This window comes from Triplophysa dalaica, chromosome 7, assembly GCF_015846415.1.
Source record: "Triplophysa dalaica isolate WHDGS20190420 chromosome 7, ASM1584641v1, whole genome shotgun sequence".
NCBI classification, from domain to species: Eukaryota; Metazoa; Chordata; class Actinopteri; order Cypriniformes; family Nemacheilidae; genus Triplophysa; species Triplophysa dalaica.
The window spans coordinates 14,267,219-14,286,889 of NC_079548.1; the positions used below are offsets into that span (position 1 = coordinate 14,267,219).

The following is a 19,671-nucleotide window of genomic DNA, read 5'->3' on the forward strand; positions in this document are numbered from 1 at the left end:
CACACTGGAACTTTAACTTTTGATCTAATTGTTCTGAAAATCCAAAAAAATAAATCCTATCTAAATAATAATATATCCATCTACCAATACAATAATCTATTCACCAAATTTTTAACAGAAACACCAACGGATGACGGTTTAAAGGGACAGCAGCGTTTACATCTGTAAACATGCTGTTATTTAAAGCTACATTCCGTGTCGGCATCGTCAAAGCTCTCAGCATCATCATCCGGTTGCTAAGCAACTCGTGTTTTGACTCGTGACATTCAAACACAATTCCCATGATGAAGGAATTATACAAAGCAGGCCAGCGTGACGATTGTTGCAAAGGCAAAAGGGATGTAGGGAAAAGAATCAGATGAAAACCAGATACTCTCGGAGATCTAACTGTGCGGAGAGATAATCCCACCATCTGTACATTACAGTGGGTGAAAAACACAAGTAAGCCCCTTACCAGAAACTTGCGTTTTTGTTTCCAGTGCGGGCCCTGGGCATTGGTGTGGCGATGAGCCTCCGTCACCATGCGGATCAGTTCCCACTCGGAGACCGTAGGCTCAGGTCGATCGTGCAGAGTCTTCACGATCTCCTCTTTCTTCCTCCGCTCCCGGTTCTCCTCAATCAGACGCCTCTTGGCCACGCGTTTCGAATCATCCAGTACCACTGTCAGGGACATGATTCAGTAACTCAATCATTTAATATTTCATTACTGAAGAGAGTAAATGATACACAAGACAAGGGACACCTTTCAGAGAAATAGAAAGGGTGTTTTGACTGTTTACTAAGATAGAAATCTCACCACCATGATGATTTAATGATGAGTAAACATTGTCTAATGACTTAAAGATGTAGTTCAGCCAAATATAAATATATTTTTTACTTGTCTTCATGCAATTCCACACCTGTACGCTGTTAAGAGGATGATCATGGTGCTCTTTCCATATAGTAAAATGACAAATATGAATACCCTTGTTGAGCTCCAAAACGTAACATTTGTGTAACATTTTGTTACTATACATACAATTTGGCTTCATAGGTCATGAACTTTCATTATTTGAACAATATGAGAGCAAGTTTTATTTTGGGTGACGGTACTAAGCCTTGAAATGATTTACATTAATGGTCATAATAAATGTGACCCAGTTTGTAAAATCCAGTCACAAAGTCAGAGATAATGACGATCCAAAGTTCAATTGCAACTACGATTTTAAAGGGATAGTTAACCGAAAAATGAAAATTCTGTCGTCATTTATTCACCCCCAGGTTGTTCCAAAGCTATATACATTTCCTGGTTCTGCTAAACACAAAGGAGGATATGTGGAAGAATGTGAGAAACCAAACAGATCTAATCCCCCATTTACTGCCATAGTAGGGAAAATATATACTATGGTAGTTAATGGTTGATGAGATTTGTTTGGTTACTCACATTCTTCCAAATATCTTCCTTTGTGTTAAGCAGAACCAGGAAATGTATACAGGTTTGGAACAATCAGAGGGAGGGCAAATGAAGACAGAATTTTCATATTTGGGTGAACTGTCCCTTTAGTTCTGACATGTCTGTCCTCAGTCGATATTAAAGATATCAACATTACATTTTCACAGAAGGTTCTTCTGTAGGATGAGTTTATTTTAAAAAACAGCATATCACAAAAAAATGACTGTTTTCACAGTCCGGGTCACAAATGTGACAATGTTTTTGAACACTTACAGTCCATGGCCATGCCCACAGAGATGCATTTCTTAAAGCGACACAGCTGGCACTGGTTACGGGTGATTTTGTCAATGATGCAGCAGCCATCATACTTGCAGGAATACGATGGGTGAAGATTTTTCTGTATAGTTCTCCTGAAGAAACCCTGGCAAAAAAAAACATTTTTAAAATACGTGTACTCCAACAGAATAATAATATTCTTAGTGTGTTTTAGTTTTATAAACATTCATTACAGAGGTTATAAACTGATGTTACTTACAATCCAATGTGGTACTAAAACAAGACTAAGTGCTACGGGAAGACTTCGGGGTTCATAATCTCACCTTGCAGCCCTCACATGTGATGCATCGGTAATGGTAGCCGGTGGCTTTGTCCCCACACACCACACATGGCTCATCCTTGTCCAGATAGCTGGGAACATACCCTGGAACGGAGATGTTCTTCACTAGAGGACGAGGACAACAGGCTGTTACGACACAACACACACTCTGGATCTCGCCTGACACCGTGTCTACACCGGACGCGTCATGACACGACACACCGCTTGTTCTAATGGGATTGTCATCCAGTGTGGCCAAAACTTAAAATTACAATGGGTTCTAATGTCTTTTATTGTCTTTAGTCACGTCGTATTGTACCGCGCCCAGTTCAGACAGGGTGTGAGAAAGCAGTTCTGCACCCAGTAACACGGGCAATTAGATGGAAAGACAGATAAACATTTCCCGAATCATATTATGAGAATCAGCCACCTGCAATAGTACCCTTATTGGGAACATCACAAGACTGGAGCTTTGTGCATTTATTTTTCATTTTAGTCTTGAGGGGGAACCAGCAGCAGTTCTGGCACTCTTTGTGCATCAGGCTTGATAAGACACGACCCGAGGAAAACACTGCTGTAACAACTTTCCCCTTTCATTAGTGCAAGATGTTTTAGTCTACTGGAAGTTTTCTTTTAGCATTAAATGAGAACCGGGTTCAAATCCTGAACCGTTTTCTTTAATAAACCCAGAAGATCATCGTGCACCTGAAAAGAGCGGTTTTGACATTTTCAAAATAACTGCTCTTGTGTTCCATGGGGGACAAGTCAAAGTAAAGTCAAAGGGGAAATTCATTTCTGAAATGTAAAAATGTCACGAACTGAATGTGTGATTTTTCCCACAGCATTTTAGAGAAACATTTTACTTACAAAAATCTTACGACTTAAGAGATTGTTTACCCAAAAAGGGAAAATTCTGTCATAAATTACTATGAAGTCGTTCCAAACCTGTATACATTTCTTTGTTCTGATTAACACAGAGAAAGATATTTGGAAAAAAGGTTTTGAGATTTCTGGGACACCATTGACTGCCATTAAAATGGCTGTCTAAGGTGCCCCACGGTTTGTTTTCCGAAATTCTTCAAAATATCTTATTTTGTGTTCAACAGAACAAAGATATTTAGAAAGCAATTTTGGGGAAATGATAGGCATGACATTTCTGACAGGAGTGCCCCTCGATACACTTACCAGACGGGCTCTTCACAGAGCATTGACTGTTCCTTCTTTTTCTCTTCAATCCATTCGGCCACCTGGAGAAAGACAAGAGCCAGAAGGGATGCAATGTTATTAAAAAAAAGATTTTACAAAGTAATTTTACCAATCTAGAATATAGATTACTGAATTTGCACGACATCCATTGTGTCCATTGTTTCAGAACATACTTTAGATTATGTAAACTGTAAATGGTAAAGCTGTCCTATTAACAACCCAATAAATCAATTCATTAAAGAGCTGTGCCATTACTCATAATTGATTTTCAATTTTAATTTTGGTTTGTAACAATTATGAAAGCATATTTATCAAGGTAAAGCGATTATTGCGTCACATTGCGTTTCGTATGGATTGTCTCAAATCATTATGTTATAAATCCTTAAATCTTTGTGAGGCTGTGGCATGATTAGTCAGTTGAATGTAGTTATTATTATTAATACCAAAATGTTAAATGTACTTTAAGAGTTTGGTTTGATGTGATATCATTTTTATACAATTTATTTGAAAGTAAGTGAATTGTATATATAATCTTTGTATTTATTTAAATGTTTGCATTTTTTTCTATAAATGTGTATCGATGTGCATCTATTTTTACACATATCTTTACTTAACTATTTTAATGCAATTTTAGTTTATATTATATTATATTATATAACTTTATTTTTTACACATATTTTTAATTTGTTTTAAGTTGAAAACAGTGTTTGAATATAAGTTTCAGTAATTTAATAAATACATGTTTCCAAAGCCAATGAAATAATAATCATTGATAATCGTGATCTCAATATTGGCCAAAGTAGCCGTGATTTTGATTTTCATAACTGATCAGCCATTGTTTTTTCAAAAAGAATCGGGAATAGTCTATATGTACAGCCATGAACTATTTTTTGCTCATTATTAGTGAGTGACAGAAGGTAAGTAAAAACACATTATCATTCAAAGACTTCCAATTTCTGCATCCCTTTCAATAAAAGATTCTATATTTCACCATGTGGTGGCACTGTTTGGAATTTATTTTTCATCTAGCTGACTGCCATAAGTTACTCTCAACAGTATTGCATCATCTTGTAAAAAAGAAAGAACGGCAATGGATCAAATCGCAGATGTGTTTATTTCATGTGATACCTCTCAATGAAAAGACTTTCATGTCAGGTATCCCGGCATGTAGGCTAGCCAATAACAGCAAACGTCTCGCTGAGCAATGTACAGCAAGTAAAACAATGACACACCCCCTTGAACTCGTGCACAGTCCAGTTCAAGTGAGGCAATGAGCCATACACACTGCCACACAAGTATAACCTCATAAACACTCTTCATAATAATAATTCACTGTGAAGATCAGCAACTGTCACATGCAAATTTCATAAATAAGACCATGTGATGTCAGAAAAACTATCTCCTTAGCTTAAAAACCACAACATTATGACAAACATAAACAACTTGAATAAATGAAAAATGCATAATTTTGCAATTCAACGCATTGATGTATCAAGCGAACATCTCGGGGGATTTGCAGTGCAAAGACAAAATATCAAACCACTGAGAGATCTCCTGGAGATCAAAGTATTATACATCCCAAAGTCCTATCGACAATCTGCTTATACATTAACAGACACGACCGAACACAGACTAACACAGACGATGGGCAGAAAAATAAGAGATGTTCAAACCTGTTGACATAATGGCGTTGTAAAATGTGCATGATTGCCGTCTCTCTACTCCTGCCAAGCTGTAAGCAATCTATCTGCAGTAACAGGGACTGTGGTAGGATGAAACTTCTCTCACCCACCCCATCGCTCTCTCCCTCACACACACTTTCATCACATCCCTCCCTCAACCACAGCTCCTGTGCATCAGAGGGCCATGTGTCACGGGTGTTCTGTGAGCTCCACCTCTTCTTCATCCCTAACCTACAGCTCTCATCTTCCTCTTCGTTCTCTGTTTTCTGCCAACAAAATCTTAAAGGATGAAGCAAAAGACACTATGCCATCTGCTTTACGGACATATGGACTCATGGGTTAAAATCGCCTGCTACGGTGCTATCAGATGTGGCATATTAAAGCTCATCTTTAATGTTCAGAGTCATATAATATTTATTATATAGAAATATGTATAATTATGTACTCATAATCTAGTAAAAAAATTAAGTAAATCAATAAAACTATAATATATAATATGAATAAAGAAAACAATTCCTAGTCTTGCATATCAGTTAAAATAAAATAAAGTGATAAAATCAATTGTCATTCATCAAAATTATTTTTATATCACCACGATTGTTTACAATTTTAATGCATTTCTTCTTGCCCCAAAAAGTCACATTCTACGTTTGAAACACGTGGGTTAAACATACACGTGCACCGATGACACATCAAAGCGAAGTCCACAGGAGTACGTCACACTTCCTCCCGGCACATGCTACTGAGCAGAGAGCACAGTGAATAAACACTTCAGCAAAGCTTTAAAATGTTCACTCATCTGCACTTGCTGCTAATCAAATTAGTTGTAATTAAATGGCGGATAAAAGCGGGACGCAGGGTGACTATTTTACAGGCTGAAGCATCTCTAGCTGCGTATTAATCCCAGAACTGACCCATAGGGGCCTGAAACTGCGTGAGGTTGTGTGCACGCAGTAATTTGAGAGGGAGGGAGGGAGCAACCATGAGGCAGCACACAGAGAGACACGTGCTTGTTTGCTCCACACACACACACACAGAGCGCCTCAATGACACATGCAGCTTACAGACAGACAATCCCCTGACTGTCATCATAATTCAGTGTCCTGAATTGTCCCTCGCTCCACGGTGGCCCCATCTGGCTTCTGTATCTCTACAGTTTTCTCTCTCTCTCGCATTTTAATCTAACTCTCTATTCATCCTCCTCATCTAATCCAATGTCTGCTGTTGACAGTTGTCACTAAAACACTTCACACGCTTGGACCAATCGGCAAGCACTTCTAATTACAATTACATTACAATAGGTTTAGTAAACCTCAACACTTTTGAGGTTTAACTGACAATGTGTTTAGCGTTTAAATGGTTTAACGGTTTTCACTGATTTTATTTTTTTATGATGTTATCGGTTGACCTGTTTGTTTTATTTGATACTGGTTTACAGTGCAGACTGATGGCATAAAGCCTTATTCAGCCTACAGAAAAGATTAAGAGACCATTTCAAAATTATTTTCAGCTATTCTTAATGTACAATTTATAGGTATGTGTTCATGTAAAATGATTGTTTTTGTTTCATTCTGTATACAACTAACGATATTTCTCCCAAATTTCTAATAAAAATATTGTTTCTATTTGCAGAAAATGAAAATCTGCTCTATATTATTTCAGACCTCAAATACTGGGAGGAAAACAATTTTATTCCTTTTTAAGCAATACAACAGTCATATTTGTACATGTATGTTGGAAAAGAGCAAAAAAATTATGATAACCTTGATTTTTATCACAGATTTCATGTGTCTTGTCATGCTGTCAGTCTTCCACATTGCTGTTGGATGACTTTATGTCACTCATGAGGTTTGATTTTGATGAAATTCAACAGACACTGGACTGGAATGGCCAAAATACATCTAGAAATGCTGATTACACGAAAGAAAACGGCTGTATATGTTGCATATCAATGCAACATGCATAAAAGGAGAGTTCTTATTCTGTATACTTGAATGGGGAACAACAACTTCTATTGTATGGACACAAAACCACAAATACATTTGTGTTACATAGTCAAAAGAAAGTCATACAGGTTTTTAATGGCATGACTTTAAATAAATGATCACAAATCTTTGGGGGGGGTTAAATCAGTGAAATTTGGTTCTGTCACTAAGAGCTATTATTTCTCACGTAGCTCTTTTGAAACAAGCACGAAGGATAACTCACCGTGTCTCGTCTCCCTCTGGCAGGTTAAGGTCCTGCTCTTTATGTTCCATTCACGTTAATTCCATCCAGTGTCCAATCACACGAGACGGAGGCAGACCAGACCCTTGGCCTGATCAACATACACCGGGTCAGTATCAGTCAGCCGCCACTGGACATGGTCACAAGACTGTGGGCCAATCAACACGATTTTATACCTGTAAAAGACGAAACAGTTATTAAACATTATTACAATATATACAGTGTTTGAGCCTCAAGAAACTGGATTCATCCACTCATATTAAGTACACGGCACCTCTAGGGGCTGTGGGCACACTGCATCTTTAGACCAGCTGTGACACGGTTTCAACACATGGTGGTGCGCATGCCCGTGATATCATCCTATCAAAACCCCTGCCCACAGGTTCAATAGAAGTGAAAACGGGGAAACTGATAAATGTACATCTCTTGCGTCGGATGTGTGTTCTTTTTCCATTCCCGCTTAGTAATTGATATGGCTTTATTGTGCAAGGTCACTTACTTTGCTGTTACCATGGTAACCACCAGGCCATGGACTAATTATAGAAAGGCTGAACTGGGTTATCCCCTAATGGCTGAGCTTCAGCGCTTACATTTTTGGCAGTCGTGCCCGCTCAATCCACCTTAGGATTTATTTTATTTAGATGTTACAGTAGGACTGTTTAAGTTTGAACAAAAACAAGGACTATCCTTCTAAAGTTCTAAATAAAGAAATTCTGTTTATTAATAAGAGAAGCGGACCGGAAATGACAGACATCTTACATAAGTCTAATATAAGTTACTCTCTATCTAGTCATTTTTGATTACAATAAAAATCTGTTACATAGCCATCGCATAGTAATGCCTGCTATAAATCCATCAAAATAAATGAACACCGCTTACTGAGGAGACTGTATTTTGCTCTTTGGTTTTTTTACTTTTAAATCATGTTGCAGATACATCACAGTATAATGCAGAATGTCCAGCTCTTTATTAACAAGCTACAATGAAGACATCACACAGGTTCCAAAAAGGCTTGAGGGCTTCTTGTTGTGTCACATCATGCTACACCTTTCATTCATTCTACCTTTCTCTCTCTACCCTGACACACATTATCACCTGCATGTCGCACTTTAGCTTCTCTTATTTGTTCTATAGGCTACATCTCCCATCCAGAGGAAGTTCTGACTCAAATGGTGCTCTGAGAAATTGTGCAAAAAATACAAAAGATGCCAAACGGCTCAGTAGTCAATGGGTGTCACATCTCCAGGAGTGATTCATTTGTCAAAGTAGTATATTGGATGAATTTCTTTTTTAATATACATTTTTTTTTTCATTTATATAATAAATATATGTGAATATATATTTAAATTCTGTGAATACTTGACAAACAAATGAGGAAAAAAAAATACACTAACCCTTTCTCTCAACAGGTAGTGGTCTAGCTTTTGTTGAAACCAGTAACTTTGTATTGGCACCTAATGTATTATGGCTCCTGTATGAACTTTCGCTTATTGCTCCTAAACTCTTTGTAAGTCGCTTTGGATAAAAGCGTCTGCTAAATGTAAATGTAAATATATTTCTTAGAAATACTATTTTAGAAATCCTCATTGCTCAACTGGCAGGATCTAATAACAGAAATCAAATCTTAATTATTCAGCTTGACATTAAAAGATATTCCGTACCATTCTTCATTATACTGTATAAAAATCTTTGTTACATTTTCCCATCAATAGTTCTAATAAATAACTCTACTGTGACTCTGTTGTGGGGCAATCTGTTTCTGTGTGTGAAGCGTTTTTATGTGAATGGTTTCTTTAAGACTTTAAAGGTCACATTTAAGAGGACATTCATATGTATACAGCACATGCACACGGTCCATATGGCTATAAGTCATTTTGGCTGAAGTAGCATCATAGGCTGCCAAGAATTTGACTGGAATTGAAAAACAAAACTGGCCGCTCTCATTTCCACCTTGAGCAACTGGACCACTAGCTTTGCTAGTCGTCTCTCTTTTACATTTTTATATTCCATTTATTTCCAGCAATGTTCACCTTTGTACATGAATACCTGGGTATGTTGCAAACCTGGGAAACCAGTTTGTTGTGATGGATGTCATCCAGTACCTCTTATTGCCTGCTTAACACTTATCAAAATGTCCCCTCGCTGTCAGGTTGTCAAAATATATTTTAAAGAATATTTATTGGTACTGCATGTACATTCACATTTCTGTGCATCGCTTATACACTAGAGGCACTAAAAACACATACTGTAAGGTGCAGATGTGCTTGTATTTTTTTCCAAGCCCACTATAGCAAGTTCTGTGTTTCCCTACCTTAGGGGAGCGCCCCGACCCTCAACCAACTAGGACTTTGCTTCAGAACCAGAGCCTACAATACATTTTCTCAGTTACAAGGACTTATTTGTTTCATACATATGGTGGCTATCAGAATATAAAATAAATGGTCTGATAAAACACTACATATTAACTTTTTAAATACATATTCGACTCAATTTATTAAATATTATTGATTAAAAAAGTATTGTCTGGACCTCTGTCGCAAAGAAAGTATAGAGACCGCACCCCACCCCCTCAAAACCTTAAACCTAGGGGAAACACGAAAATGATTCTGCATATCATAAGAGTGCATGTCAATATAGCAAAATCTTATAATAAGTCAATATTACATTTTGTTTAAGTCAGTTTTGAATTGATCAGTGCTGAATGGCTGTATTTTTTTTTTCTCAGTCCTATATACTGTATACATTCTCAATGTTCTTGGTGGTCCAACAGCAGATGGAATCTGAAGGATTATGTGGTGGAGCCAAGATTCACACAGGCTTGGTATGAAATTTTGAGCTATTTTTAGCTCTTTAGGTCATGTTCAAAAATACATCCCATTAAACAAGCAATAAAAAAAACATAAATTAGAGGGTTGCTGGGAATACTGGTTTATATTTGGGCTGCTGTTTAGGAATAACACCAGCAGAAAAATTTACAAATGACAGTTGTAAGCACCGTTTTTGTGGAGTTGTTTTGCTTCCTTTGTGTTAAAACTGAATCTTTACAGACACCTCCAACGATTGTCGAAACCAAAGATGTCAACGCGAAACCATTATGTGAATGATCAAGATTTGAAAAGCAAAAGAAATCCCCTGTCACAAACATTCTTGGAGGAACTACAGCGCTAGGAATTCCCCGAAACTGAGCACGTGCATGTAAGCAGACGAATCCACACTGAACATGTATAGCAAGATTTAATGAAACTAACCTGCTGAAAACCAGTTTTAACTAAAAATTGTGTCTAAGAAGTGTTCAGTTTCTCTTTAAACTGTAGGAATTAGAGGACCCGAGGACCTGACAGGGGACCCGTACAGGTTTAGGTCTATATATTTTAAAGATTCAGCCGGGTTGGATCCCAATCCTATTTCTTCAGGTCTGTTTAATACCCGATTTGATCGGAGAACACCCGCAATTTGCCACTTGTGAAATTAGGATGAGAAAAATGTGAGCTTGGAAATAAGATAAAAAACACAAGTGATCTCAGCATTCAGCAGCAGAACTTCACCACAGTGTGTTACCGCAAGTTTATGTAGATCATGGATGCCATGTGTCTCAGTTCAAAGGCTACGTCATCTGAGGTCGAACAGTTTGTATTAACACACACAGATGCAGCTGATGTGAAAAAAGGTTAACCCACTTGCCCTTCTTCTGTCTGAGCCTCATTTGTGTAAATTAAGGACAAAGACGACAAAAAAGTGTAGGATACTACATTTGACACATTTTTTAAGTTTGATTCAGTGCGCATTGCACTCTTTCTCCCGTGCTTATAATAATATGAATGAACAGTCTTGTCGTTTCAATTTTTTTGATCAGAACAAGCTCAGATTTAGAGAGCGCAGAAATGAAAGCAAACAAATAATGCTGCTGTTAATGTCAGCGGTCATGGCACTGAAAGAGCAATCGTTATAGTTATTGTATAGTTGTATTGTGACAGCAGGCAAACTTTTGAAGTTGGGATAATGAGTGGATTAAGCATGTTTGTTTAATAGCCGAGAGGAATAATATGGATGAAACTTTAGCAAGGAGAATTGTATGCATCACAGTCAGGTACGACGGAGAAGGCTACTAAAAGTAGGCAAGATAAAAATATATATTTTCTCAATTTTTTTGACTTGTTAATAGCCATTTGCTGTGAAATATGTGGAGATCGGGTTCATTCGGGTCCAGCTTTTAAATAATATTCTAGTCCGGGTAGTACATTTCTGGGGTCTGCACGGGTTCGGGTCCAACTTTCAACATAAAGTACAATCACGGGTCTCTTCGGGTACATATTTCTGGACCCGTGAAGACCTCTAGTAGGAATGTTTCAAGGTGTTTTACCAGGACATGGAGCAGAAATGATAATTGCCTTCTGTTTACCATTTCAGACCCCTTTTCAACTGTAAATTAAAAATGATTAAATATTCTATGTGTTGCTGATGCAGAGAAGCGTATCCATGCATTTGTGACCTCAAGACTTGACTACTGTAATGCACTACTTAGTGGTTGTCCTACATCATCTATAAACAAACTTCAGTTAGTTCAGAATCCAGCTTTAAGAGTTCGAACCAGGTCCAGAAAATACAATCACATAACCCCAATGTTATCATCCCTTCACTGGTTACCCATTAAAGGCAGGGTGTCCGATTTCTCATAGCCGTTGTTGATGTTCAAATCACCAAAACAAACACACCCTTACCCCCATCTTTTGCTTTCGTCAGCACTCGGCTCGGCTTATGTCAGTCCTGTGCACTGTGCACCCTACTGCTACAAGATTGTTTTGGTACTCGGGCAGAGTTGTCTAATTCGTAGACGGCGTAATTCGGAAATCGGTTACCTCGCCTTTTAGTATCGTATTGACTTTAAAGTTCTTTTAATAACTTATAAAGCCTTAAACGGTTTAGCCCCTACCTACTTAACAGAGCTTCTATCACATTACAACCCATCACGCTCTCAGATCTCATAACTCCAGACCTTTGATAACACCTAGAATAACCAAATCCAGTTTCTCATACGTAGCACCTAAACTCAGGAGGGTCAGACACACTATCTCCAATTTTAAATCTAGATTAAAGACTAATCTTTTCAGCAGAGCTTTCACTTAATGCATAATATCCTAATCACCTGGAGGCTGCATTTATTAGATATTATTTACTAGAATGATCTTGCTTGTTCTATAAACACCAATCACTGCGCTGTGTTTTACCTTTATTGTGTTTTTCTATTTTTCTTATTTTCGCCCTGTAAAGCTACTTTGCATTGTGAAAAGCGCTATATAAATAAAATTGAATTGAATTAAATCTTGTTGGGTAAGACCATCTGCTAAATCCCTGAATTATAAATGTAATGTAAATGGCATATTTTTATGACTTGGTGAGATAAAAACGTTATGTTTAAAAAAGTCCTTTATAACGTGGACCCAACACATCCTGTCTGTATATACCGCATTTCACATAACACATAGCAAATTCTTCTTTTTTATTATTCCAGTTACAGTTTTATTTCTTTTTCCAACCCTTCACATCCTGCACAAAACATAAACCTGCCAAGAAGCTGTGCATTATTCTGAATGCATGAAAGTACATGCAAACCATTCTGGAAAATTCAACATAAAACATGTATAATTATACAAAAACACCTATTTAAATGATGAGTGCCAAAATAAAAACTTTGAATGCTCAATCTGTGGAATCTAAAAGCACTGTAAAATGCCCGATCAAGTGTGTAGCATTATCTAAAAAAACGTCTCTGGGCCAATTAAATGTAATGGTCGGCTCTCAGAGTATAAAATTACATGGTGGTGACATTTCTTCCTTCATTTAACATATCTCAAAGACAGAGTGAAGCTTTAAATGGAACTTTTCTTCTTTGCTGACATTTACCATTTTTGGACTTGGTCTGTAAAGGGTCTTGGAACTTGCAGAACCTTAAATGGTAAATTAAGTCTAAAATGTATTTTTCTTTAAATAAACGGTCATGTTTTGGCTTTACAACTGTATATGAGGTTGAACAAGATGTGTGACCTTATTCATACTCAAAACTATTCATACCTCAAAAACTATCTAACAACCTCCTGCGTGTTGCCCTGGAAACCGTCCCCGGATTCAGCAAGTGAATAGCTGCAATATTTAGTCATAATATATTTCACGCACTGACAGTTGAGGTCATGACTGCTGGATGGAAATGCGCTGTAAGAGCTGCATTACTTCATGTGCCTATTCTGCTCTGTCAATAGCAATTGCGTCTAAATAGTCTGAGCAGTGAATCAGTTTGTGAGGATGCGATGTGACAGGCGACATTAAAAATCTGATTTATTTCTGACACCACATTGTGATTAATTAAGATGCGGTAACAGAGACTGAATGAACTTCTGGCAGGTGTATTGTACATTTACTGTGAAACTATCCAGACCTCTGGTCGCATCAAGTGAAGTAGCCTAGAGGGATTTGTGCTTACTTTAAGATTGCTTAATGCTTACCGCCTGCACTTTTTTAAATGCACAGCTAATTTTAGCTTCTAATCATCACAGAATGTGAACTTAATGTAACTTTGTCGATTTATAATCTTAAAATATCGGTAATAGGCAAATGAACAATGTTTACCTATACTCCTTGTTACGTGGCCATAGAAATGCACATTTGAAAGTCTGCTGGAGGACGTAAATTGCATTCGTTCACAACATGAGGACAAGTTGAGTAGAATCCCAGTCTATTTATAACGAGACAAGACTAGACTTGACCTAACTTGACCTCACCTTGACTATGAGACTCACCAGACACCAAACGGTAGGATAAACACGAATCAACAAAGCAGAGACAACAGAATCATGAGGGTTATATACTCAAAACACTACTCATGAGAAACAATGAACAATTGAGGTGCGTAAACTACAAAGAACAAGGATGTAAGTCATGTGATATCAACACAATACAAAATACATGATTTGACATGACAATAAAAGAATAAAACCATACAGACATTACAACAAGGCAGCTGTCAAAATCAACCAGAGGACGAGTTTTGCTTTGTAACACTGTAACAAAACAAAAATCTATTTTAAATGTGAACAAAAATATAAGCTGATGTCATAGTATTTCTGCTTGATGTGCACTAACACACAGCTGTCATAAATCACATATAATAATTAAATGTACAGTTATTCCTAAGCTACAGCTCAATTTCTATTCTTTCCGAGACATTTCGTACCCAAACAAATAAAGAGTCTGGGTCCATTTTCCCAGCCATCCCACAACAAAATTTGCCCTACAGTATGTAAGGTAACGGTCTTTCAGCATGAAGGTCCAACAAACCCTTGATCTGGGGTGGAATGCCTACTTTCCCTCCAGGAAAAACCGACATTGAGTTTCTGTTTGTCAAGAATGCAAATGGAGCAAGAAACAGATTGTGGTAATAATACTGCAAAAAACCCAATGTTTGATTTTGCATTCACAACAGTCCTTGATCCTTTCGAAATCTACAGAAAACTATTTTTAAACAGAAGTTTTTGTGAACCAGCAGGGTAAGCAGTAGATTAAGAGTTAGCTGGGATTTGCCAAGAATTCCTGAGGAGCCAGTGAACATGTGACCAGGCCCCAAAAAAAAGACTTCAGATTCTATGTAGCACAGCCAGTATCTTCAATCTGTGAGCCAAAATAGGTGCTAAAAACTTTACAGGTACACACATATGCTGTTTTTCATAAAACACCTATGACAGGTAAATGCTGGATGATGTGGGTTAATACCCCGACATAACTTTAAAGGAAAAGTTCACCCAAAATAAAAATTCTGTCTTCATTTACTCACCCTTGAGATGTTCTAAATTTGTATAGTTTCTTTGTTCTGATGAACACAATAGAAGATATTTGGAAGAATGCTTTTAACTGAACCGTTCTCGGCAATCATTAACGAACATGGAAGGGAAAATGTCAATGGTAGTCAAAAGTGCCCCAGAATTGTTTGCTTTCCTACATTCTTCTTTTGTGTCCAACAGAACAAAGAAATCTATCAAGCAATTTTTCCTGCTATGATAGTCAATGGTGTCCAAGAACTGTTTGGTTACAAGTATTCTTCCAAATATATTTGTCAGTTCATCGAATTCATTTGAAAAGCACTACTTGCGTGTGCAAAGATTGTGTGCTTGCTGGAAATAAAAGCACCAAGGTCAACACCAGCTGAGCTACTGGAACTACACATCATTTAAAAAAAGTGAAAACATTTATCTAGACAAATGCTGAAAGGCTTTGGACTTTAATGGGCTATCCAGAGACAGACATTAGCCAGGTTTCCATTAGAGATTTGCGCTAAATTTAAGCGATGTTTCCTAATGTCGATTAAAACAATATCGCGGAATGACTTTGTTTCCAATAAATGTTGTTATGCGATTAAAGTGTATTTTGATTTTCTCGCGGTAAGTCATTCTGGAAATACTTCTTCCTCGTACGTTTCATGGCAGGTTGCAAACAAACTTTAGTGCTATGATGAAAGAGTGAAGAGAAATGTCTATATTTCCTTATATATTTTCATATTACCTCATTGTTCCTACTAAATCTCCATACTGCACTCACTCGTTTTCCTGCATTTGGGTCATCATATAAGATATTACTTAATGTGAAATGGCCATGTGACTTGTAAATACGAGAAAGCGTTTTGATTGCAGTTTTGCGAAGTGTGCCTTAAGCGTATTGGCTTAATATGAGCATGAGAACTTTTTTGCGACACATTGGAGTTTTTGCCATTAACATTTCAATTGTGTATTTTGAAGTGTAAAGGAAACCTGGCTATTGTCGATCAGATACTTCACGAGTCTGATTGCGTGAATTACCATCAACCTACACTGTGTCTACATGGAGTTCAAGGTGTGGTAACATCAGAAGTGTCAAAACTGACAGGTATGTCACCAGCTCAGTACACGTCAACATGCATCAGAAACATACACATACTTCTGATGAAAAACAGAGATGATGACTGACTGACAAACACACAAATCATGCAGGAATGTAAAGGATCTTTCTCGCTCTTCCTCATTCATACACATACAGTAAACAAGTTGCATGTGCAGGCAGTTTCCTGTGATTTATTTCTTAAAAAACAACTGTTGTTTTTTTCACGTCAAGGATAAATAAAACTGACACACACAAAGATCAGCACGAGCTGAGTGAGCGGGCAGAAGAAGGCCAATGAAATGTGATCTCCTTCAATCTTCTGGTTACAGTGCAGTCACTGTACGGCACAATAAGTCTCTTTGGGGCTGCGGCTGGCAGATGCAGAGGGTCGTGATTTGACCCCGGGGACAGTTCCACTGCACCTGTGCCATTTAGACAAGCTGCCACTATATACAGTCGGCTACTGACACCTCCTTTGGTCATTGTACACAAAGGCACATAAGCATTAAACATACCGGGAGAATCAAATTCCTTTGAAAAGCGTTCTGGGAAAAGCATTCGATAACACGACCTCTGAAGTGTATTAAATGTATATTGCATAAGGAAATGGATATGAAGTAAACAAGCAGAATTAGGTCATGTAGTGGCAACTGACACCAGCTGTGGCGTTTACACGGTGCAGTCAAGAAATGTGATATATTTCTTTATATCAGGCATAAGGCTTAATCATACCACCTGAGGGCGTTTTCCAGTCGAAACGGGTAAAAAAAATAGAGAACAGAGAATTTGCACTCTCATGGAGTTTACCGCTCCAACAAATATCAAAGTCAGACATTTTACTGTATGGCATGTATTGTGTTGCGGTGTTGTGCTGTTCGGTGGGGGTGGGATGGGAATGCAATTCCGGAGCAATGAGTGTTAATTCTCTGGTTAGGAAATCTGTGGATCATTGCCAGCCACAATGTTAAATGTATAGTTTAAACTTTTCCAAATGACTCCGTGTCCTTGTACTTATATTTTACTGTATACCACTTAGAGTCATTTATTAACCAACGGGAAACCTTCGGCCAACTTGTGTGCAGTTTCAATAAACAATACAGAATCAACATTTTAAAAGAGTCAATTATTTAAAGTCACCAAGAGACATTTTTAGCAAACCATTTTACTTCAGCAACAGGATACACAACAAGAAAAAAAATGTAGGGCAGGGGTTTGGTCATTTTGTAAAAAAGTGGGTCTTACATACCAGAGGTTTAATCTTAGAAAGTTGTCGACTTTTAAACTCCAATGTCAAAATAACAAGAAAACAATTAGAAATGTTAAAGGGGAGAAGGATTAGCGTTAAAGAATATATACCGAATTCAGATATTTGAACAGAGCGTTTTTTCCTAAGTGTTTCTACTTTGTCAGTAAAGAGTCTGGTCGAAAAACATCAACTTCCAGCATCCTGGTACAGGAAATTAGACAAACCCTGCAGCGGCTAACAAAAATTCACAAGTATCGAGAAGCCAATTCTGTGGCAACCATTCATCACACGATCTGTTCACACTCCATCTGGAAAATGTTTAGGAAGCATTCGTGAACAAAAAAACTCCATGCAATGTGCAAGAGGTGTTCCTCCTATTCTTTAACATCAAAAGCAATAGACCTCACAACCTATAATCGAAGACCGACAGCCATTTTTACAACATACACTGAACACAAGGTGTGCAAACAAACATAGAACACATTAGCCTATGGCACATATATACACTCACCTAAAGGATAATTAGGAACATCATACTAATACTGTGTTTGACCCCCTTTCGCCTTCAGAACTGCCTTAATTCTACGTGGCATTGATTCAACAAGGTGCAGAAAGCATTCCTTAGAAATGTTGGCCCATATTGATAGGATAGCATCTTGCAGTTGATGGAGACTTGTGGGATGCACGAAGCTCCCGTTCCACCACATCCCAAAGATGCTCTATTGGGTTGCGATCTGGTGACTGTGGGGGCCATTTTAGTACAGTGAACTCATAGTCATGTTCAAGAAACCAATTTGAAATAATTCGAGCTTTGTGACATGGTGCATTATCCTGCTGGAAGTAGCCATCAGAGGATGGGTACATGGTGGTCATAAAGGGATGGACATGGTCAGAAAAAATGCTCAGGTAGGCCGTGGCATTTAAACGATGCCCAATTGGCACTAAGGGGCCTAAAGTGTGCCAAGAAAACATCCCCACACCATTACATCACCACCATAATTGCATTAATGAGAAATTGAACAGCTGTTCCTAATAATCCTTAAGGTGAGTGTATATGATATGATAATGTATCTCTCAGTTGCAACTGGTACATCTTTACAGTCAACCTGACGCCTGCTTTACTAACACGCAGAAACACAGACTATTCAGGAGAAAATGCGAACAGACGAAAACAGATGAAATTCTAAAGAACAGTGCATTAATGAAAATAAGATTGTGAAAGCAAACAAAAATCTGGTTTATGTTAAAAGGTAGATGAAACATTGAAATACAATTTATCAGAGCTCCTATATAATGACAATGAAACCTTATTAATCTTTTAGTCAGGATGTCACATGGCATCAATTTTAAAGCTCAAACTGTGAGAAGGTAATTTATCGCAGCATTATTGAATCAAAATATTCTCCTTTTTCATTTTAAATGTCTCACTAGAGACCATTTTAGCACAGCTCTATAATAACCGTTTCATCACACACAACATAGCAGGATCCCGTGTCTTTGATTACATTTACATTAGTGTTATGAGAGTCCAGGATTTATTAAAGTCTTCTGTGCATTATTCGCCACCAAATTATAATCCGTCATCATATATTTGCTGATAAAATCTGCTCAGATGTTTTGATCTTATTTTATAGGCTGGTAAAAAGCGTTAGGGCTTGTTACTGAACAGCTCATTTGTCTTACATAGTCTTGTAGAAAATATTTAAAGTTCTGACACTGCAGTAAACTATAACATTATTCTCCTCAGCCAGTGATAGTGAGGAGGAAGACAGCTAGTCAAAACTATGTAGATTGATGGCAAAATTCATGCTTACCGTACTACACAGTGATTTACTAATGCAGCTAAAACTGTATTAAAACTGAACTGTAGCTACTTACATTTTCTAAAAGCAAGCAAACCAGCCAGACTGCTGTAAGCTTCAGAGTCTGCACTACATTAAGAAACCAGCTCATGAACCGTGGCCAAAACCAGCCCCTGCCATATACAAACTTAGCCTTAGGAATGTTAGGGGTCCAACACAAGTTTGGCTCTATCAATTGAGGCACAAGTTTAAATTCCCAAGAAAATAGTTAAAAAGCATACAGTGTGGTTACAGCATGCTATTTAATACAGTAATGAAGCAAGACAAACATTAAAGTCCCTGTGAACCGGAAGTTGCGATCGTTTATACTTCCTTATTTTGACGCAATATGAGTGACATGGAATTTTGAATGAGAAAATTGGATGGGTGATTGGATGTATGAGAACAGCCGTTGCATTTTGAAATGGAACTGGCAGCAGACAGGAGAGGGGTCCAGCTGCAGCCAATGGGCGAGTGGTGCTCCACCCTCGAACAGGAAATATGTTAACACCACTCAATAATAAAGAAGAGGCAAAATGGCA

At 37.7% G+C, this 19,671-nt stretch overlaps 1 protein-coding gene across 4 annotated transcripts in view; it reads right to left on the minus strand.

Annotated features, from left to right (window-relative positions):
* Positions 1-19,671, minus strand: part of thraa (thyroid hormone receptor alpha a) — a 37,233-nt gene that overhangs the window by 7,418 nt on the left and 10,144 nt on the right. For 3 of the 4 annotated variants that reach the window (XM_056752046.1, XM_056752047.1, XM_056752045.1), the window contains 5 exons: positions 7,124-7,317; positions 3,213-3,274; positions 2,032-2,153; positions 1,706-1,853; positions 455-660 (listed from right to left, as the gene is read on the minus strand). In XM_056752046.1, the coding sequence (XP_056608024.1) occupies positions 455-660; positions 1,706-1,853; positions 2,032-2,153; positions 3,213-3,274; positions 7,124-7,173 (588 nt within the window). In that variant the 5' untranslated portion in view covers positions 7,174-7,317. Of the gene's footprint in view, positions 1-454; positions 661-1,705; positions 1,854-2,031; positions 2,154-3,212; positions 3,275-4,906; positions 5,032-7,123; positions 7,318-19,671 lie in introns of those variants that run through there. The other variant, XM_056752048.1, reaches the window with a different exon arrangement.